This window comes from Danio rerio, chromosome 11 (assembly GCF_049306965.1).
Source record: "Danio rerio strain Tuebingen ecotype United States chromosome 11, GRCz12tu, whole genome shotgun sequence".
Lineage (NCBI taxonomy): Eukaryota > Metazoa > Chordata > Actinopteri > Cypriniformes > Danionidae > Danio > Danio rerio.
The window spans coordinates 42,551,353-42,575,389 of NC_133186.1; the positions used below are offsets into that span (position 1 = coordinate 42,551,353).

Consider the following 24,037-nt stretch of genomic DNA (forward strand, 5'->3'; position numbering starts at 1 on the left):
TTCTGAACCCTGGTATGCTTGCGTCATCAAGCTTCTGTTGTGTGTATAACTGTTGCTAGATGTCGGCCACGAAAGCCACAACACCAAAATGGAAAGACGTAAGCAATACAAGGTCATTGTGCTTTTAATGACTCTTTTGGTTTTGGTAACTACAGTGAGCCACTTGCATCTGTCTGCTGTAAAAATATCAAAAACGGAACATAACGAGATGTCTGCGGAAGTCATTTTTGGAGGAGACAAGCAGACATGAAAGCCTGGTTTATACTTCTGCGTCAAGTGACCGGCGTAACCCACGGCGCATGCAACGCGCGTGGCTGTGCATGTATACTTCTGCGCGCTGTCTCTGTTGGTCAGCATTAACACTTCCAAAACGCTAGTTGGCAGTGAGGTGTAAATCTTCCTCTGTGTCGAGTTTCTTCGCTGCTTTTTAGCTTTTCCTGAACGTTTTCTGGATGTACAAGTGGCTCAAACTCGCTCATTTTGAGGCAGGAACCGGCGGACGTGCAACAACTTTAACTATGAGGTAAACACAAAACAAAACTCTCCATCCGGAGCTCCTCCACGGGACTCCACACTTGTAAACAATCACTCGCGCCTTTCGCGCAGCTCTCGGTCCCGCCCAGACTCGTCAGCGCTACCAAGCCGACCAATCACAGAGCTTGCGCTACGCGTTGTTGCGATGTGTAGTTACATTTTTTGAGAGGTGCTCGTCAGTGACGTCGATGGCCACGGCGAAGGGATATGCGTCAGCGCCATAGCATACGACGGCATTTGACGCAGAAGTACAAATCAGCCTTAAGCCTCATTCACACTACAAGTGACAAGTAACCGTTCGTTTCAACAGAGAGCGAGCGACTTCCGGCGACCCCAGTCTACAGTGACCAGGTGGGCATGTCGAGCGACATGACAAAGTTGAGAATTCTTCAGATTTATGGAAGTGAAGAGCAACTTTCTTAAGCGACAGCCAATCAGATGTATTCTCCATGCTGTAGACCAACACAGACCTACGGTTGCAGCAGGTCACCACCCAGAACGACAGGCAGCTACAAAGTTGCTACTAGTCAGTCCCGCTTATCCCCAAGGTATTGTTAGGTGATACACAGACATACACATTCATTTCATTATTCTGTACGATTGCGATTATATCAGAAGTGAACTGTACCAAAGTTTATACGAACCATATCTCAGACCACTCTTTCAGACAGACTCGGGTATGGGTCTCAAGTGTGCACCCGAGTTCAGAAGACATCGTTCACACTAAACATACCAAACTCTGACGTCAAACAACCCAACCTGTGAGACCGCGTCCATGCACGGCACGCAGTTTTTAGCCGTTAATGAAGGGTCGTATGTGTTTGTTTCCGTGATCTACGGGGTTTGTTACATGTTTTTCCCACGATGCTGTCAGGGTTTGCAGAAAGCAGTTGTGTCAGGAGAGCTGTATGAGAATTGGAGAATGGCGGACTTTGCTTTTTATGGGTTGAGTTTGTTACCATTCAGACACATCACCTATATCCGTGCTGCTGTGTTCGCACATGTTCTCCTCCTCAAGATTACCGTCAGGGCTGGTTGAGATGGACAGGGCAAGAGACCTGCTGTACTGCTATTTATTGTGTCTGAATTCAGACCTGGGGATTGAGGAGGAGAGAATAATAATAATAATTATTATTATTATTATTATTATTATTATTATTATTATTATTATTATTATTATAAAAGAGAAGTCCTCATTTATAGTGTTTATATAAACATGATAATATTTTTAATGATATAAAAAATTGTGTATAGACCACTTCAATGTGGTCATGTCATTGACCCATGAACATTTTCTGCTTGTCAAACTATTTCATATATAAATATACTATAATAATATATACTATACTATAATATATATAAAATATACTCTCTTTAAATTCGCCTTAAATGGCATTGCTTTAAACATTAATATTTCATGTCTGCTTAACAGACACCTAATACATAAAATATTAAACACAAACAACCAAAACACATCTTCTTTCCTGTAAAACAGGACAAACACCAACGCTGGTTATACCCACAGACAACACATAATGGTACGGTCGGACGTTCTGCTTGTGAACCACCATGGCGCGGCTTCTGATGTAATAAGCGCGCGCCATCCCTTCGCTCAGCTTGGCCGGTCTCGCGCTGAATTCCGAACCCCCTAGACAAACTGTTTGTTCAGTTGTCAAATAATATTTAGTTGAAGTTTATATTTAGTAAGTCACATATTTAGTTTAGCATCAAGTGAAGATTTTTTAATTTTTAATAATTGTCTAATTTTCTCTCATTTCAATTCATGCAGTCTAAAATCAAAACACGGGCCATCAGATGCCTAATTATCAGAATAGAAATTTGAAAAACATTCTCAGTTCACTTCTAAATAGTGCACAGCTCTGCTTACACACACACACACACACACGCCCGGAGGCATGACGTCATCTCTTTTCCCATCCACTGACTCTAGTGTGCTTTAACCTTGGCTCAGAGAGTGAGAGAGAGTAATTCTAACCTTAAAAACCTGCTGATTAAAGCTAGTTTGGAGGAATTCGATTCCGCTTAATGCCTTTGGCCCTCCGCCCAGCCCTGACGACGGATCGCCATTAACATCAGCGGACAGCATGTCTTCACTCAGCCGGAGACGTGAGCGGCACACAGACGCTCGCACACATGTGTGTGTCTGGCACGGCCTGTCCCCATCACTTTCATTCAGATCTGTCTCAGATGATCAGCATCAAAACCGCAGCTCTGGTGTTTCCTGCGAGTCACACACACACACACACAGCGCTCTCCTCCTGTTTCTGCAGACGATGCATCCTCTGTGCTGCGCTTCTCTGTGCACACTCGTGCTCACTGCTGATATGAGGACAGTCTGATGCTTTAATTCACTGGGGCTCTGGGTTAGGGTTCAGAGAGATAAAGAAGGTTGTAGATAAACACTTTTGTAATCAAACACACGGTCAGGTACACAGATAGATAGGCCTTGTTGACAATTTTAATATTCAATAATATTCACTTTTAGAATTAATAATTTACTTACCCTTTGTCATCCAATGTGTGAGTTTCTTTCTTTTACCAGTCAAAAAAAAACCCAAAGAGATTCATTCAATCATTTTCTTGTCGGCTTAGTCCCTTTATTAATCCGGGGTCGCCACAGCGGAATGAACCGCCAACTTATCCAGCAAGTTTTTACGCAGCGGATGCCCTTCCAGCCGCAACCCATCTCTGGGAAACATCCACACACACATTCACACACACACACACTTATACACTACGGACAATTTAGCCTACCCAATTCACCTGTACCACATGTCTTTGGACTGTGGGGGAAACCGGAGCACCCAGAGGAAACCCACGCGAAGGCAGGGAGAACATGCAAACTCCACACAGAAACGCCAACTGAGCCGAGGTTCGAACCAGCAACCCAGCGACCTTCTTGCTGTGAGGCGACAGCACTACCTACTGCGCCACTGCCCCGCCCAACTTAAAGAGATAGTTTACCCAAAAAATTGCTCCGCCATATCCAGCAGTAGTGATTTATTATTTTCTGCTTAAATCCCTGAAGACACACACACACACAAACACATTGTGAATGAGGGAGTTCAACACAAAGGGCTCTATTTTAACAATCTAGGCACAAAGTCTAAAGCACATGGCGCAAAAGCATTAATGGCGTGTCTTTAGATGTGTATTTTTTCAAGAGATCACACTTAGCTGATAATCAAAGCGTAATTGGCATGCTGTCTTCGGAGAGAGCCCTAAGCTCGTAATATTATCGAGCCTGGGGCTCCCTCCTGTTAGAAGGGCGAGAGGGGAGTTTGAGCTCAGGCAGATCTCAAGAGCTCCCCTGCTTGTCGCCGTGTGAGAAGTGTAAACTAAGGTTGTCTTGGGTGATAATTTGGATTAGTCGATTGGCTATGGTGTGTGTCAGGGGTCACCAGTCTCGTTCCTGGAGGTCTGGTGCCTTGCAGGGTTTAGCTTCAACCTGCCTCAACACACCTGCCTGGGTGTTTCAAGTATACCTAATAAGACCTTGATTAGCTGTATTTGTTTAGGGTTAGAGCTAAAACCTGCAGGACACCGGACCTTTAGGAACAAGTTTGGTCATCCCTGGTGTATGTTTTTGGACAGTGGGTGGAAACTGGGGAACTCGGGGGAAACCCACGCGAACACGAGGAGAACATAGAAACTCCACTCAGAAACGCCAATTGGCCCTATAGGAGGTTGGACTAGCTGTGTTTTTGCTGTGAGGGACAGTGCTAGCCACTGGGCCACCGTGTTGCCCTAAAAAGTGGGGGAAGTAGGGGTGGAAGGGGGGAAAACTTCAAGATGAAGATAAATGGAGTGAAAAACTCTGGTTATTTATGATGCTTCCGTAATCATCTAATGGAGCAGATTAAATGAGGTGCCAGCCGTGTTGATCATAAGCACGTGATCCTCTTGAAATTAGTTTATAAATAAACCACACAAGGGTGGAAAGATACACTCTGTGCGGCTGTGCATGGTGTCATCTCACATTCCATTTAAATGTCAGTTGCACCATGGCGCATTTGCTATTTACGTGGCGGACTTTGTTAGTGGAAAAACTGAACGCTTCACTAGTGAATAAAAGGTAAACAGACCGACTGCAGCGTGAGAATAAAAAATGAGCCTCCTCCATTCGCTCTATTTACTGTCTCTTTACTTTACTTTTACTCTTTACTCCTTCACTTTAGTGGATAAGGAAACGGTGTTGTACACACGTCACTGAAGACATTCATTAACCTACATAGTTCATTTTATTTGTTAAGTGTTAAGATTTGTTTCAAAACTATTTCTAAATTCAGTTCTAATGTCCAGCAATTGAATAAATGAACAATAATAACAAAGGTTGGTCAATCAACTAAGTTATATCCAAAAACACGTCCTATTATGGTGATGCATACGTCTCCAAAACCCGACAGGTGGACAAATCTAATATTGTTTTAATTAAAACAAATATAAATATGCATATAATCAATAATACTGCTAAAAATAAGGTTATACAAATGCAAATTGTCAAGAATAAACTGAAAAAAAGCCCCTTAGATGAAGAAGCAGTGGTTTTTATATTTATTCATTCATTTATTTTCTTTTTGACTTGGTCCCACTTATTAATCTGGGGTCGCCACAGCAGAATGATCCATGTTTTACGCACCGGATGCCCTTCCAGCTGCAACCCATCACTGGGAAACACCCATAATCTCTGGTTTGAAAACTGAGCCCCGGCTGGGTCAGTTGGCATTCTGTGTGGAGTTTGCATGTTCTCCCTGTCTTGGTGTGGGTTTTCTTCAGGTGCTCTGGTTTCCCCCACAGTCCAAAGACATGCGCTATAGGTGAACTGAATAAGCTAAACTGGCATCCGCTGAGTACAACATGTGCTGGATAAGTTAGTGGTTCATTCCGCTGTGGTGACCCCTGATTAATAAAGGGACTAAGCCAAAAAGAAAATGAATGAATGAATGAATGAATTTGTGTATTGCTGTACGTCCTGTGTGTAAAATGCAATGTGTATGCGTTTAAGGCGCACAACTAACGCACTCTGCGCTGGACTACAGACCTGCTTTCAGTTGGTCAATTAGGCAGTCTATTTTTAGTTCCTCGAAATAGCAACACGCCAACAATGCGCCTTAACACACCTCCTTTCTAGACCGTAACACCCATGAGTCCACAAAGCAGCGCAAATGGATTTACTATTCAAACAACTTGGCTCAAAACAGGAAAATTGGGGTTGTGTGGGTCTGAAAATGACAACAAATCGTGCCAAGCACATCTTGCGCCTTAAAGCGCCAGGTGGATGATATGGCCCAAAGACTTTCTGCCCAGAACCATCATGCAGTCGGAAAGATTCTGCTGCGGCTCTCTTTCACACCATGGTTCCTGCGCTCTGCTACACATTCAGCCTGAATTTACTGTTTGATCTTGTTTTCTCAACGTGAGGAAAATGAGTATCAAAGGCATTTGTTGCATCATTTAAAGGCCTCATAGTCAACACTTTTGCAGCATTTGATTTCCTCCTTGAACTCCACTTATAATGTTAGTCAGGCTTTCTTTTAGCAGAAAAGTTGTAAAAAGCTGTAATGTTGACTGTTTTCTTTCTCTCTGACCGGAGATTTAAAGTATTGTTTGTTTAGTTTTGCTTTACTTTGTTTTTGTTTACCTTAGTTTTAGTTTTTTGTTTATTTTACTTTAGTTTAGTTTTTGTTGTTTGTTTACTTTAGTTTTAGTTTTTAGTTTTGTTTAATTTAATTTAGTTTTTGTTGTTTGTTTAGTTTTGTTTTATATTTTATTTTATGTTTGTGTTTACTTTAGTTTTAGTTGTATGTGTTGTTTACTTTAGTTTAGTTTTTATTGATTGTTTTGTTTAGTTTTGTCTTATATATTATTTAGTTTTTTTGTTTGCTTTAGTTTTTTGTTTTGTTTACTTTAGTTTTGTTTAGTTTTGTTTTATATTTTATTTTATGTTTTATTTACTTTAGTTTTTGTTTTGTTTTTTGCTTTGTTTACTTTAGTTTTTGTTTTTTGTTTTGTTTACTTTTGTTTTTGTTGTTTTTATACTTTTGTTTAATATTTTACTTTATGTTTTATTTACTTTAGTTTTTGTTTTTTTACTTTGTTTACTTTAGTTTTTGGTTTGTTTACTTTAGTTTTTGTTGTTTTTATACTTTTGTTTTATATTTTACTTTGTTTTATTTACTTTAGTTTTTGTTTTTTTACTTTAGTTTTTGTTTTGTTTACTTTAGTTTTTGTTGTTTTTATACTTTTGTTTTATATTTTACTTTATGTTTTATATACTTTAGTTTTGTTTTTTGTTTTGCTTACTTTAGTTTTTGTTGTTTTTATACTTTTGTTTTATATTTTATTTTATGTTTTTTTTTTTGTATACTTTAGGTTTAGTTTAGTTTCAAAAAAAATTTTCAGTGTTTAGGGTTTATAATTTCAAACACGAAACAAACTGTAGACTAATCAGAGCAGACTAGGCCATCTGGCCAATCAGAAAAGAGCGGGCTCTTAGAAAGGAAGATTGTAGAAAGAATGTCATTTGAGACTATAAAATAACTGTACAGTTAAAGTCAGTATTGCCAGCTCTTCTGAATTGTTAGCCTCCCTGTAGATTTTTTTCTCCAACTTTTAGTTTTAACGGAAACGGAAAGAAGATTTTTTAGCAACATATTTTTAAATATAATGATTTCTTTTATCTTTGCCTTAATGACAATACTTAATATTTCACTAGAAAATTTTCAAGATACTAGTATTCAACTTAATGGGACATTTAACGGCTTAACTAGGTTAATTAGGTTAAAGTTGGAGTCATTAAGCAACAAACAGTGGTTTGTTCTGTAGACAGTCAGGAAAAAATAAGGCTTAAATCTAATAATATTGACCTTAAAATGGTTTTAAAAAATATAAAAAACTGCTTTCATTCTAGCCAAAATAAAACAAATAAGGCTTTATCCAGAAGAAAAAATATTATAGGAAACACTGTGGAAAAATTACATGATGCGTTAAACATCATTTCTGAAATATTTGAAAACTTATAATTTTGAAATCCACTGTATATCATGAGAAAATAAATGTTATCTGTACATTGGATGTGTAAAGTTATTGTTAGTAGACTAAAACATGAGGAACATTTGAATTTCATAATAGGGGCACTTAAAGCAGTCTGTTTTTCCTGCTGTGTCCTTATGACCTCTGTTGCGATTGGCTGACCTCTTCGCATGTGTGATGAGGGACTAACGACGCCCACGCTGAGCTGAATACTTAATCGCCGTTAATATGCAAATTTCTTCAGCCATATGGAAATGTGCTCATGATTCTGATATCATTATCATGAAGCATGTTTTTTTAGCTTAGTTTAGAGAGGGAGATTTGTGATGTAGTTTGTCTACATAAAATATAATATAAGTAATTCTCTTGTCTATAATGAGCTTGGTGTGAGAGCGTGTTTTAGTTTTAACCTGACCTCAGTCTCCTTGACATACAGCATCACTGAAAATGTCAGCATATGATATTTTAGGGGTTTGGAGATTTGAGGTTCATAATTATTAAAAGTTCATGCGGTAAGAAATGAAGTCAGGAGACTTTAAGGCCTGTAGAGCCTGGGTGGTATTGTTAAGTAATACTAAAATCATTTAAAAAAATAACGTAGTTAATGTAATAAAGTTAAAGCAAACTAAAATATACATATACATATTACATAAAAATCAAAATAAATAAATAACACACAGCATATGGTTATTGTAGTTAAATACGTTTAAAACTATAAAAGATAGTCGAATAAACTAAAGAAAAGAAAAGAAAACGTTAAAACAATTTAAATTAAAACATTATTTATATCATAATAATTTAATTCAATATAATTATATATTAAAATGTTATTTATATCTTATATTATACTTTTAATTTAATAGAAATATATATACAAATATTATTTATATATTATTATATACTTTTAATGTTATAAAGTATATATTAAATGTTATTAAAATATTGTAATATACTTTTCAATTAATAAACTAAATGTTAAAATATTATTCATATAATATACTTTGTTCAATAGGATTACATATTCAAATATTTTTTATATATTGTGGTATACTATTAATTTAATTTAATATCATTATATTCTTAATATATTTTAATATACTTTTAATTTAATAGAATTATATATTAAAACATTATTTATATATTATAATATGCTTTTATTTTAATATATTTATACATTGAAGGATTATTGATATATTGCAATATACTTTTAATTTAATAGAAATAATTATTAAAATAGTATTCATATATTATAATATCCTTTGTTTAATAGAATTATATATCTAAATATTATTTATATATTCTAATACACTATCATTTAATTTAATATGAGTAAACATTAAAATGTTATTCATATATCATAATATACCTTTAATTTGAAACAATTATATATTCAGATATTGTTTATATATTATAATATACTAAGAATATAATTTAATACCATTATGTATTCAAATATTATTAATATATTTTAATGTACTTTTAACGTTATAGAATTATATACAAAATTATTATTTATATATTATAAGAAACTTTTAATTTCATTTGGTCTAATAGAATTTCTTTTTAAAATATTAATTTAATTTAATAGAATTATTTATCAAAATAATATTTATATACTATAATAAACTATTAATTAAATGTATTGGAATTTTGTATTAAAATATTACATATACATTATAATATACTTTTAATTTAATAGAATTATACATTTAAATATTATGAATATATTATAATATACTATTAGTTCATTTATGATGATTATATATTCTATTATTTTTTATATGTTATAATTACTATAAGTTATATATTAATAAGTTCTATATTAAAATATTATGTATATATTATAACATACTTTTCAATTTAATAGAAATATATGTTCAAATAATATTGATATATTTTAATATATTTTTAATTTATATAATAATATATTTTCAAATATTTATATATTATAATTGTTGGAATATCAAGCCAATTCCATGCATGCTCAGTAAGAAAAGGTCGGGAGAGTTTTTTCTTCAATGCCAAAAATATTAGTAATTTATTATAAACAAATAAATAATTTGAGGACAGAGCTCTGGGTTACGTTATCCCAATGCAATACAAGAATTAAATTCAAGAGGTTCGCAGCTAACTTACATTTCCTGACTCCAGCATATACACACAACTGATATTAACAGGTGGAGTTTGGTGTAACGTCACTTATCAGTCATTCTGCAGTCCCTTGGCTCTTGTAACCCCCAGACATACTTCCTCTTTCTCCAAACCTTCTCTGCATACCAGAACTGAACAATTACGTGCATCTTTAATACATTTCACAACTTCTACAAAGATCATGACAACTTGTGTCATGTCCAGACAGAAGTCTGAAACAAATGTTAAATTTATTCTTATTCTGCTTTTTCCTCTGGTCAGCAGTTTTTGTAAAAGTATGCAGCACAGTAAAAAAGCGTGTGTCTGGTCAAGATGTGTTGTAATACAATAGAAAAGATTGATTAATTTGTTGTTAGTCTAAACATTTTTCTAATAAATAAATAAACAAAAGTAATAAAAATTAATTCCTTTTCTCCAAAATAATATACAATTAATTACATTTAATATGGTAAATATTATTTATACATTATAATATACTTTTACATTAATTTGATAGAAGTGTATATAAAATAATAGTTTCAATATTATTAATAATTTAATATTAAACTTATACATACTTATATATATATAAGTATATATATATATATATATATATATATATATATATATATATATATATATATATATATATATATATAATATTTTTAAAAAATTAAACAACTAATTTCAACTCATAATTTATAATTAAAAATGACAACAGATAATATTAAAACAACTACAATTAAAATTCCAATGCAAAAAATCAAGTAAAATTTATATTGCAATCTTAATAATAGCAGAGTAGAACTGTGTAGAGCACTTGAAAAATGCACAAACTGAGCAGCAGGACGTCTCTCTGGGGATCATTGTCTTATCTTATGAAAACAACATATCAGTGTCCCGAGATACAGTGTATGGCAGAATCACACCAGCAAAAGACTCACATTTCCCCTGTGGAGATATTTAGATATTAGCATCCAATTCAGTGCTGATACACCCCTCTGAAAGGCACCTTGGTGTCTGTGTGTGTGTGTGTGTGTGTGTGTGTGTGTGTGTGTGTGTGTGTGTGTGTGTGTGTGTGTGTGTGTGTGTGTGTGTGTGTGTGTGTGTGTGTGTGTGTGTGTGTGTGTGTGTGGGAGCGCATCTCAGACACGACGGTGGCGCTGATCTAATCGTGTGAATGTAATTAGGCTTTAATTGCTCAGTGTGTGGCCCTCTGGCATCTGTCTGAGTCCCAGACGGCAAATAATGCCCTGTGACGCCGTCATCTCCCAATCTTACTGTTACCAAACACCTCCACATTAAACTCCCACTGAAAACAAACACCGCTGATGCGCTGACGGAGATATGACGACACACACACGGTGCACTGTACTGTACTGTACTTCAGATGTCAAGAGCCAAACACTTTTCTCCACATGCAAAGAGGGAAACATAAGAAAAATATCTGTGAAACTCTGTTTTTATTAGTAAAATAATCGCATGGACATTGATTTCTCATTTTAATTTTTTCTTCAGAAACCGGTGGACGTCCAGTGTTGTTTTGGATCATTTTTCTTTAAGAAATGATTGTGTTTACTTTACAAATTTTTGGCTAAAATCATTAACCCTCCTATATTTCCCAAATGATGATCAAGGACATTTTCACAGTATTTCCGTTAATATTTTTTTCTTCTGGAGAAAGTCTTATTTGTTTTATTTCCGCTAGAATAAAAGCAGTTTTAATTTTTAAAACCATTTTGAGGTCAAAATTAATAGCCTCTTTAGGCAAAAAAATAATAATAATATATATATATATATATATATATATATATATATATATATATATATATATATATATATATATATATATATATATATATATATATATATATATATAATTTTTTTTTATTATTGTTATACAATGACTTGCCTAATTACCATAACTTGCCTAGTTATCATAATTAACCTAGTTAAATTGCACTTTAAGCTGAATACTAGTGTTATACGATCACCAGCAGTGTTGCCCTTGTAGGCTGCTGGTGAACACTCCCTATCATTCACTCAACTATTCATCTGCCACTGAACTGAACTACAAATCCCATCATTCTTTGCACTCACACACCAGTGCCATATCCCCCTTGATTGCACAGTTACAGCTGAAGCTGTTCAGGACTAATCAGTCTATAAACACAACATACACCACGTTGCTGAATCTTGTTAGCTGTAAGTGAGCAATTCTAAGTGTTTTCTCTCTAAGTGTCTTTTTCCTTTGTTTGTTTTATTGTTTACATTGTTTTGCTCCCTGTCCTGACCATGGATGCTTGGGTCCTCACCTCCATTGTCAACCCAGGTCATTACAACTAGTCAGTATGGCAAAGATAAAGGAAATTAGTTAGTAAATATGTTTAGAAATGTGTTGGGAAAAAAAAGAATATTGAATAATCCTGACCTCACTGTGAAAAAAGAGTGATTAGTTGACTTTACTTAAAAGTGAGTAAAACTGTTACCTTAACATTTTTATGTAAATTATCTATGTGCATAATTATAAAGCCAACGTAACTTTCAAGTTACAACAGGTTTACTTATTTTTTTAAGTAAAGTCAACATCACTTTCAAAAGATGTGTTCATGATCACTCACTTTTTGAAAATTCTCAGTTTCTTTGTATTTGAGATTTATAGTTATGTTCTTGGGTAAAAAATGTTTTGTAATGTAAACAACTGATGATATTAACTCCAAACAAAAAAATAAAATGTAAATTGTAGGAAATAACAATAAAAGGGTGACATTTACAAACATGTTTATATTCATTTTTGGACACAAAGATGATACCAATGTTTAGGTACCAAGGTAATATCATTAAGCAAAAAAGTAATACAGCAAGGGAAATAACTATTAAACATGCCACCATTTTTCTCTTTATTTCTAAAGATGCTGTTGACTTGAAATTTTCACTGGATGGTGATAACAACCAAAAAAATCCATATAGGCAAACAAAACAAATCTGATTAGTTAACAAGTGAAGTTATGTGTAATAAAATTAAATGGCACAAAGAAAAAGTATTGAACACATGAAAAAAAGGGAATTTTAAAAAGGCAGTGAAAGCCCAGACAGCAGCTGAAATCTCTCAGCAGTTCTTCAGCAATCCTCTGCCCTTCATCAGTGTAAATGAATATCGGCTGCTTCAGTCCAACATCTACATTAGCAGGAGGATGAAAATTAAACTAGGGTGGACATTTCAGCAAGACAATGATCCAAAACACAGCCAAGGAAACTCTCAAATGCTTTCAGAGAAAGAAAATCAAGCTGTAGAATGGCCTGACCAATCACCTGACCTGAATTCAATAAAAAAAATACAAAATAAAGCTCAGATTTGATAGCTGAGATCCAAAGAACTATCAAGAGTTTTACATTCTGTTAAAGTCTGTGAAAAACTTGTGTGACTTTATTCTCCATATAAGAGGCGCCTTTAACCGGCTGTCATTAAAAAAAAGGCTTTTATATAAAGAATTAAATACGTTTCAGCAGTTCAGCGCTTTCTCTTTGTGTCATTTCAGTGTTATTTCACGTAAAAACAATCAGATTTTGTGTTTTGCTTTATTTTCATGTTTGTATTTTTTGGGTTTTTACTAAAATCTGCTTTAATCTCATGTCAAGAACTATTATTCCCAGGAAAACAGTACTTATTTTCTCCGCTGTATGTAATAATTTGTATTTAAGTTTTATTTTTAAAGGTATGAAACTTTTTTATAGGGTTAAAATACTGCTTTTACGTTATTTAGATTATTTAACTGCCAAAAATGTGGCCACAAATTTAATTAGCTGCTCATATAGCTTGTTTCATAACTCAGACAATTTAGAAATATTTGCTGGACTGTAAATTTAACAACGTTACATTATTAGCTGCTTGTTGCTTTACTGTCACAGATTTACTGCATACTTAATAGTGTGCTTGCATGTGTGCGTGCTTGCGTGCATGTGTGTGTGTGTGCTTCATTCCTGTAAAATTCAGCCAGCCAAATGTACAATGAGATCTGAGACAGGTCTCGTAATCCAGTGCTGTAAATAGACTTACAGTCCTCCTGTTATTGACCCGATATGAAGGACACGAGTTACACACACACACACACCCACATAAGAATGTCTGAAGAACACATCCTGCTGGATATTTTTATCTGGTTATAAAGAGAATCATACAAGGAGGGATTGTGTGTGTATGTGTTTGTGTTTTTATGTGACAGGAAGAGTGAGGAAGAAAGAGAATTGTAATATATATGAGTATTTGTGTAGAATATTAGGATTTACAACATTCATAGATCAGTTTTGTGGAAGTGCAAAGCTGCGATTGGTAGTTTGGTTTCATAGTTTTAAGTTTGTGTTGCGGAATTGATTGTTTTAACCCCTTAAAAATCAAGATTTAACTGGAAGTACGGAGGTTTTGAAAATTTTATTTAAAACAAAACGCATAAAACGAAAGTGCCCTGACTCTCTGGAAATGTGTGTGTATTACATTCTAGCTTTGATACTTTATTAAAGGGTCATCTTTTGTGAGCTGTTTGGACAGAACTGTATGTAGGAATAAAGTCTTCACAGTCATATTCGAGTGATATAAAGCCAATAGGTCTCTTTTTTAAATTTTCTGATGTTAAAATAGGATCCAAATCCCTCCCATTTTGAGGCCCCCCACAACAGGACATAGGAGTGAGGTTTCCCCGCCCACCAAATTGATTGACAGCCGCATATTAACATGTCTCCATAGTAAGGCGTAGAATTATCTCCACAAGACAGGACGTGCCCAAAGCATCCAGGATTAAAAGATCAGTTGGCGCCAACAGCTTAGTGGTTAGTGTGTCGACATATAGCACCCAGGTGCCCGCATTGTATATATTTGTTTATTTATTTGTTAATATATCCTAGATTATTTTTGTTTGGGACATCATTTTATTTTACAAATTGCCACATGGGAACTCTAGACTGCTGTTGGAAGTGGTGTTAGAGAGGCCAGCAGGGGGCACTCAACCTGCAGTCTGTGTGAGTCCCAGTATAGTGAAGGAGACACTATACTGTCAGTGAGCACCGTCTTTTGGATGAAAAGTAAACTGTCCTGACTCTCTGCGGTCATTAAAAATCCTGTGACACTTCTCGTAAAGAGTAGGGGTGTAATCCCGGTGTCCTGGGCAAATTCCCTCCATCATGGCCCCCCAATCATCCCCATGCACCGAACTGACTTTATCACTGTCTCTCCACTCCTCTAAGAGGTGGTGGGTGGTGAGCGCACTGGCGCCATTGTCCTGTGGCTGCCGTCACATCATCCAAGTGGATGCTGCACACTGGTAGTGGTGTGTAGGGACCGAACCCTGTACTGTACTGTAAGGTCAACATGTCATGCAAAAGAAAAGTTCAGTTCAAACCCATATTGCCAAATCTATATAATCTGTAATCTCAGATATTTACCTTATTATAACATCATAACTACGTAGTTTTACAGACCTCATTATTAACTTAAACTCTGCGGACCTGGTACAGGGTCTGTGACGTCATCGACTTTCGCTTTCAGATTTAAAGGGCTAGCATTGCACCAGACCCCCGTAAGTGGTTTCGTTTGAAAGTGTAGAATCTATATTTTATGGAAATATGCATCACTTTGGTTTTTATTCTACTGTATAAAAGTTATTTACACTTAAATACACAGTATTTTGGATGCCCGAGCTGGGTATTTTACATTGGTTCATTTTCATTTTTTTTTTATATGACACATGTACAAGTTATAGCTCAAATGAAAGCGCTTGCCGGTGCTCATACAGTTCTAGCATTCTTTTTACTGAATTATATTCACATATCAAACAGTTGTTGAATGAATTGTGGTGTTTCATGGCGCAGAAATGTAAACAATACATTCATGATCACTAAGCAGCCCCAGATAGCACAGACAGCTGCCATCTCTTACCTTATGCTGTGTGCTTCAGGGCCATTCTCCTCTGTTTTTGAGGTGATGTGCATAAGTAATCCTTTTATATGTCTGACGTGCTCCAAACACAGTGAATTATGTTTGATCAAACAAAAGAATAGTGAAATATGTAAACAAGGATCAATCCCTGTGGCTTGTAAAGCACCTCTCTTCAGTTGGAATACAATTACTTTTGCATAGATTATGGTAGAGACATTTTTCTTTTTTCCTATGATTACAGACATGTGCAGGAACCAACAAAATTAATTACAGCACGCTAGACCACACAGAACCTAAAAGGTACACTTTCAAATTTGAGTTTATAAAAAAAATACAAAAAGCGCCTCTTTTTTTAGGTCTTTATTATAATACAGACCACATATACAGTTATTTTAAACACTTTCAATAGTGTTTTATGAAAATTCAAAGGGTTTTCTTTAAAATGATACCACATTTTTGCATTTACACCTCTGCATGTGCATTTGGGAAGCTTTTAAATTTAGGTAGGCATAATCCAGGCGTAAATCCCCAAATAGCAGCAGAGTTTAAGTGGTTAAGCTGTACAAACATCTATATTACTAAGATCAGAAGCTTTCTGAAATTCTTTCTCCTGTCAAAAGCAAGGAATCTCTGACTGCAGTTCACTTAATGGCCATCGGTGTCACTAACAACATGTGGTTTCTGAATTCTACAATAACTTCTTTTTCGATTCAACTTTACCAACGTTTGTCTGACTTATTTCTGTAATGTTTACCTGACGGTGTGCTCTGTGTTTTATTTCAGTGTCTGTACGGCTGCTATGTCCACTCCTCCATCATCCCCACATTTCACCGCCGCTGCTACTGGCTGCTTCAGGTAAGAGTTCAGTTTCTCCACTATAAATGATGCTTCCGATCCAGAACTAACTAAAGATTTTCCTAAAAACAGCTTTTGTTACCAGATGTTGGCTTGCTGCAATTGAACAGTGGTAATTGAGAGTCATAAGCATGTATGTCAGAGCTTATTAGCTGGTAGAGATTTAATCAAGCACTAGATGTTGCGCTTGTGTGCATGTAGACACGTCACGGATAGACAAGATGCGGCATTAAGGGGCATTTTCTAAGTGAACAACACAGTTCTTATTGAGCATTCACATAGAAGCTAAAATCGATGTGAATCTCTTCGAGACCAGTGAAAACTACCCAAGAGTTGTCTGGAGACTGACAGAAACTATAAGCTAGCGGGACGTGAGGGGTTTTTTTGCACCGCAAGCATCATCAGCGGAGATGTGCAAGCTTTCATTTCTCAGCCACATCATCTACACAGTCTCCAGCTGGCCGTCAGACCGCTGATGCTGCACGGCCAATCACTAGCCATGCTTCCATGCAAAGTTACCAATTTAACTTGTATGGAAAATCGGGATATGATAAACAATTTGCAGCTTAGTTTTGTCTTTCCTATGTTTTTCAAAAGAAAAATGTCATCACTTCTTAATAGAATTGCACAACTCGTCAACAATAGAACTGAAATTAAATGGAACTGGGGAAACCGTTGTAGCTTTGTTTTTTACTACACTGCGAAAAATGCGTTTCTTGCTTATTTTTTGTCTTGTTTCCAAATTCAAATATCTAAATATACTTAAATTAAGAAGCATTGTCTAGACAAGCTAAACATATTGTCTTGTTTTAAGAATAAATGTGCTTAAACTAAGTGTTTTTCCATAAACCAAGGTAAAGAATTTGCCAATGAAGTACATAAAATAATCGTATGTCCAAAGGAAAAGCAAGATCATTTTGCTTACCCCATTGGCAGATTATTTTGCTAGTTTTAAGGAAAAACTGACTTGGTATATTATTTTTTTTTAAATCAATATGTTGACAATATGTTTTGCTTGTCTAGAAAATGCTTATTGATTTAAGATTATTCAGCTATTTGGACTAGAAACAGAAAAAAAGAAAAGCCTTTTTTTGCAGTGTACTTAATAAATTAGTTGTTCTTCAGATGCTGTTATGTCATCTTCTGTTCAAATGCATGATTTTTGGGAACACAGTCAGTTTATTTCAATGCCAGACTTTGGCTCAGGTGTTTTAAAATGGCTGACAAGCCATTCACAAAGAATGCATCTTTGTGTGTAAAAACATGTGAGGAAACAATCAGTAATGGCTTTTGAAAAGCTCAACCTTCACCTTTTTGACATCACATAAAACTGTTATCATGACAACCTGCTACTGTAAACAGAAGCTTGCAGCTTTGCCTCTGAGTTCTTCTGATTCGGTCTACTTTTTTTTCTTTTTTAAACTTCCCTGGTTCTGCTGGTTGCAATTTCCAGATTTTCATTGCCAATCTTAAGCCATTTGTAATGGTTTGTTTTGATTTAATTTCTAATTTCCCCAACCTGCCGATCCCGGAGGACCAGAGTACGTGCTCCAGCTTGTCCTGCCCTGGTCCTGATCAAGGTTATAACAGTTTTGGATTTTTCATTAGTTTTAGTTTCTATTTTGTTTTGACTTTTTGTTTTCAAATTCAGTTAGTTTTAATTAGTTTTTAGTGGCAGATTTACTAGTTTTTATTAGTTTCTTTATTTTGAAATTATTTAGTTTTGGTTTAGTTTTTTTTAATTTCAGTATTAGTTTTAGTTTTTTTTTATTTCTAATAAGGATATTTGTTGGGTGCAAGATTTAAAATTAACAGAATAAACATTATAATAAAAACTCAACCATACATTTTTGAAACCTGTTTTCAGAAGAAACAAGAACACTAACTCAAACTCAAATACAGCAGCCCACAACAGCAGCCTTACGTAAAATATGTGTGGCTTCTGAGGCTGCTTCTGAGGTTAGATACACAGCAGCGATGTGAAGTTCAGATATTTAATGAATGTGGATGTTTGTACTCAACATGGCAAAATTCTGTAGTCAGCAATAGCAATTTACGTCAGATAAAACATCAACATGATCTGAACAATATCTTACAGTAAATGTTTGCCACCCAACTGAAGCATGATTCACTTATTTAAATTCCATTACGATTTTCTGTGATGAAATAAACTTACGCTTTTTCTCCAAATCCTCTCATTTAAGCCCTCTGTGTAACCACGGTTCAGTTGTTCAAGTTTAGTTCAGTCAGAGCAGGCTGTCATGTACTGTTTGTGTTCGGTTCACTGAATCACGCATGCGCAGTATTATCGGTTCACCGCTTCTCAAATTGATCTCAAGTAACGTTACTGCTCTAATAACTGAATAAGAGATATACTGGATTATTTAGAGTCAGAGAGGGGGTATTAAGCTTGTTAAAAAGTAAGTAGTTTGTGGATAAGTGCTTACAGGAGTCGTGAATTTTTTCAAATGATTCAGTTCGATTTGGTGAACTAGTTCAACCGGATCACTTACAAGATCCGGTTAAAAAGATTCGTTCACAATAGCGATACAGAAATAAAACCCATTATTGGGCACAAATGTGTTAAAGCAATAGTTTAAAGTGCCTGTATTTAATGCTGTCACCGTGCTGCTGTCATGTTCACTCGCTGTTTTTGTTGCGGGAGCAACAGTAAGGATGACTCGAGGAGAACCAGCACGATCCGGCCAATGGCTGCAGGACTACAGACTCTGAGGTCCCATACGGTCAAACACCTGCAGTGCGGAATAAATAGATTTCCTTCTAAAAGTCCTAAAGTAAGATTATGTATTAAATACATTTACAAAGATGAAAACGAAGGAGGTTTCTGCTATAATTTTAGCTAGTTTCAGTTTGTATGAACACAATACAGTTTCAGTTTTTTTTTTGTTTTTTGTTTTTTAAAAACTCTAGTTTTTATTTTTATTTTAGTTAACAACAATTATTTTAAATATTTTAAATGTTTTCGTTTTTTCATTCGTTTTCGTTAACTATAATAACCTTGGTCCTGATTCGGTCTACTTTAGAACTGAAAAATGCATTCTGTGTGAATGACCCCTAGTGGTGTTTTTTATACAAGTGACTTGTTTGAATCATTCTCTCAATCAATTTGTCCCAAACACTGGTTTATTTAGTAAAAAAAAAAAAAAACAAGAGAACATTTATATGATTAACAGATTTGAATCTTTCCATTCATCAATTCATTCAAAAACACTGATTCATTCAGTGACAGAAAAAAAAGTATGTTTTTACGAGCGAGTCATTTGAATCATTCCCTCAATCAAATTCTCTGAAAACAATATTTATTTAGTAACAAAACAGGCTGGTGTCTTTATTAGAGAGTGATTTAAATAACTCCTACAACCATTTCATTTAAAAACATCAGTAAAAAAACAAGTGACTTTCTTTAGCGAGTCATTTAAATCATTCACTTACAGTCCCTCACATCTGTCAAGCACGTTTACATAGAAAACAATAGAAAAATAGGTCCCACTTTATATTAAGTGGCCTTAACTAATATGTACTTGCACAGGAATTAATAGTTTGTTACAATGTACTTATTGTGTAAATACATGTATTTTCTGTGTACTTTTGCTTGATTAAATACATGTATGTAATTACATCTTTAATTAACTTTTGTAACTACATTTGTAAATACACTGTTGACCATCCCTTACACCTTAACCCACCCTTAAACCTACCCATGCCACCAAACCTGTCCATAACCCAACCTCTATCCCAACTCAAAAGCACCACAAGTGTTCTCAAATACATTATAAACACAGTAAGTACATTGTATTTATTTTTCGATGTAAGTACATAGTAGTTAAGGACACTTAATATAAAGTGGGACTGAAAAATAGTACTTTTGAATAAAAAAACATGCGTTATCTGAGCACAATTTTAGATGGCATTTAGTTATTCAAGTTATCCGATCAGTTTTTTGTTGTGCACAAAAGAATTTATTGAGTAAACATGATTTCATTGTTTATTTGTATACTCTATTGGGAAAAAATAAAGTCTGCCTTAATAGACTGTATAATTTTTTTTGCATATTTTTGCATTTCCATCCGGGACCGGGTTTATGTGAAACAATGCTATTTACTGTGACTCGTCAAATTGGCTGGTGAAATGAGCAGTCATGCAGGCGATACCATGTGTATAAGATTTGATTGTTTGTTTGTGTGTGCGAGAGTGTGTGTCGGATCTTTCCTACATTGTTGAGACCAAATGTCCCCTAAAGAATAGTAAATGCTGAAATCATCGACACCGTGTGGAGCAGCGAACAGCGCCCATGAGGAATTGACTTAATAAACATACTAAATAATGTCTTCATGGAAATATAAAAATGCAAAGGGTTCGTTTTAGGATCAGGGGATAGAGAATATTATTAGCGCAGTATAAAAACAATCAATGGAAAATCCACATCATGATAGAAAAGCAAGCGTGAGTGTGTGCTGGTTTGCACTTTGGGGACACGACTGCCTTCAGAAGTGGGCTAAATCTGACTCCGGAGACTTTAAGTGAGAAACAATTCATATATAAAGTAAATATTGTGTTTGTTTTCTAAAAAGTTTGCTTTTAGTCCTTTCAAGAGTTCTCATTTAACAGTCCGACAGCACTGGGGCTCACTGTTTTTGAGAAAACTGTTCATGGGGATTTTCCGGTGTCTCTTTCAGTAGATTTCTGTTGTCTTTTCACATAATTTGAATCATTTGTTAAGCACATTTGTTTTTTTAAATGACTGATAAGTAATTCTTAAAAATTAAGTTAAAAAAAAATTGTCAAAATTCATGGATAGATTTATTTGAATCATCCACTTAACTGATTAGTTCAAGAACGCTGATTCAGTCAGTGACAAAACACGTTGACTTTGAGTCACTTGAATCATCCACTTAACCGATTAGTTCAAGAACACTGATTCATTCAGTAACAAAACAAGTTGGCTTTGAGTCATTTGAATCATCTACTTAACCGATTAGTTCAAGATCACTGATTCATTCAGTAACAAAACAAGTTGGCTTTGAGTCATTTCAATCATCCACTTAACCGATTAGTTCAAGAACGCTGATTCATTCAGTAACAAAACAAGTTGGCTTTGAGTCATTTCAATCATCCACTTAACCGATTAGTTCAAGAACGCTGATTCAATCAGTAACAAAACAAGTTGACTTTGAGTCATTTCAATCATCCACTTAACCGATTATTTCAAGATCACTGATTCAATCAGTAACAAAACAAGTTGGCTTTGAGTCATTTGAATCATCTACTTAACCGATTAGTTCAAGATCACTGATTCATTCAGTAACAAAACAAGTTGGCTTTGAGTCATTTGAATCATCCACTTAACCGATTAGTTCAAGATCACTGATTCATTCAGTAACAAAACAAGTTGGCTTTGAGTCATTTGAATCATCTACTTAACCGATTAGTTCAAGATCACTGATTCATTCAGTAACAAAACAAGTTGGCTTTGAGACATTTGAATCATCTACTTAACCGATTAGTTCAAGATCACTGATTCATTCAGTAACAAAACAAGTTGGCTTTGAGTCATTTGGATCATCCACTTAACCGATTAGTTCAAGAACACTGAATCATTCAGTAACATGTTAACTTTGAGTAATTTGAAGCATTCACTTAACTGATTAGTTCAAAAACTTAATTCAATTCCTTCAGTAACAAAACAAGTGGCTATTTTACAAGTGACCCATTTGAATCGTTCCCTGTACCAATTAGTTCAAGAACACAGATTCAGTCAGTAACAAAACAACTGAATGTCTTAAATTAACTAAATGGATCAAAAAACAAATATTCTTTCAGCAACAAAACAAATAGCTACTTTATGAGATTTTTTTTCTGAATCACTCATTTAACTGTTACAAATGTGGTGAGTCTGGAATCATTTGCTCAACTAATTCATTAAAAAGCACTGATCTGTTCAGTATGGATAAGTGACTCCATTTATGAGAGTGATTAAAATTATTCCTCCAACCGGTGAAATCAGCAATACTGATTCATTCAGTAACAAAACAAGTAGCTTTTTTTGAGTGAGTCATTTGGATCATTTCATTTAGCAGCTTGTTTGAAAACACTGATTCTTTAATAAAACAAGTGAATGTCTTTATGACTGAGTGATTTGATTTATTCTATTAACAAAAACATTTATCAACATTTATTTAGTAACAAAATTAGTCTATTTTTATTTGCAAAGAGTTTGAATCCGTCCATTAAACAAATAATTACAAACGGATTCATCTTATAAAAAAACCAGCTTCATTATTAATATCTCTCCCATTTCTCATAAGACTTATAGTCAAAGCAAAATGCTGAGAAAGCATAACATACATACTAAACCATCAATAAAACCATTAAAACAAAGCATTAAAAGCAAAATAAGATGTTATATTAATAGAACTTTCTATATATATTATAATGTTTTCATAAAATTATTTATATACTTGATTAAAAGATGGAAGAACTGTTAGTGTGGATGATACAAACCTTTGAATCACCTATAAAATTTATTTTATACAACTCAGACTCTCCAAATCATTTGATATTTTACATTTAGTTTGTCTGTGTGTGTGTTTGGTCTGCTCTGAATGCAGAGGGAATTGAGTGATGGAAAACATAACATTAAACCATAAAAGAATAGAGAAAGAAATGATGTGAGGAAACTCAGTGGTGATAAAGCGAATCTAAGCTGTCGGATTTGCCACACAGTTCCAGAGACTTGAGCTCAGCTGGGCAGGTAAGAATGATTGATTACAGAGAGAGCGAGTCCACCCACATTACACTTAAACCAACCCAAACACGCTCACAACTTTCATCTTTACACCTGCCCAATCAGCAGCAGATTATCATCAGCAGCGTGTGATTTATGAAGCAGCGCTGGCTACATATTAATGTTATAACGCCGGATGGTGTCTGCATACAAATAGAGCTCAACAGTGTGGTTCTGAGGTATAAAAAAGTCACATTCGCTTAATGCATCAAGAAATTGATTTTTAGTGATAATGTGTAAAGCCTTTAGCGCAGACATACCGTAGGCACTGAGATTGTTAAGCGATGGGGTTAAAGTCTGCAGACTTCTGAAAAATCTTATTTAATAGTCAAAAAGTGTGAAGAGCTCCAGTCATTATAACTATTGATAGCTTTCATGTGTCGTCAAACCATTAAGGGGATGCCACCCTGGTGGGAAAAACATTACAATGTTACGTCCAACCCAGGCTCATTATTGATACGTACCCCTATATACATTTCTAGACAGCTTGAAATACATCCCAGGAGGCACATTTTTTTTGCAGTTTTTGGTTTTGCAAATCTATCAGAGGCCGAGGTGTACGCTTTTTCAGATTTCAAATTTCTCTCACGAGTGCCATTTTATACCTACTGTTCTCACGTAATTCCACCAGAGGCCGCTGTCAACTGACTGACTGACTGACTGACTGGCTAAGCGATTGACTGACCCACCCTCCTCCTTTCATAAACCCAATCAATAGGGCTTTCAAACGC

General features: G+C 34.9%; 1 protein-coding gene across 30 annotated transcripts in view; it reads left to right on the top strand.

The window, feature by feature from the left end:
* camta1b (calmodulin binding transcription activator 1b) overlaps positions 1-24,037 on the top strand; it is a 694,205-nt gene that overhangs the window by 571,404 nt on the left and 98,764 nt on the right. For all 30 annotated transcript variants that reach the window (XM_073917049.1, XM_073917050.1, XM_073917054.1 and 27 more), the window contains one exon: positions 16,430-16,501. In XM_073917049.1, coding sequence (XP_073773150.1) covers positions 16,430-16,501 — 72 coding nt within the window. The remainder of the gene's footprint in view (positions 1-16,429; positions 16,502-24,037) is intronic.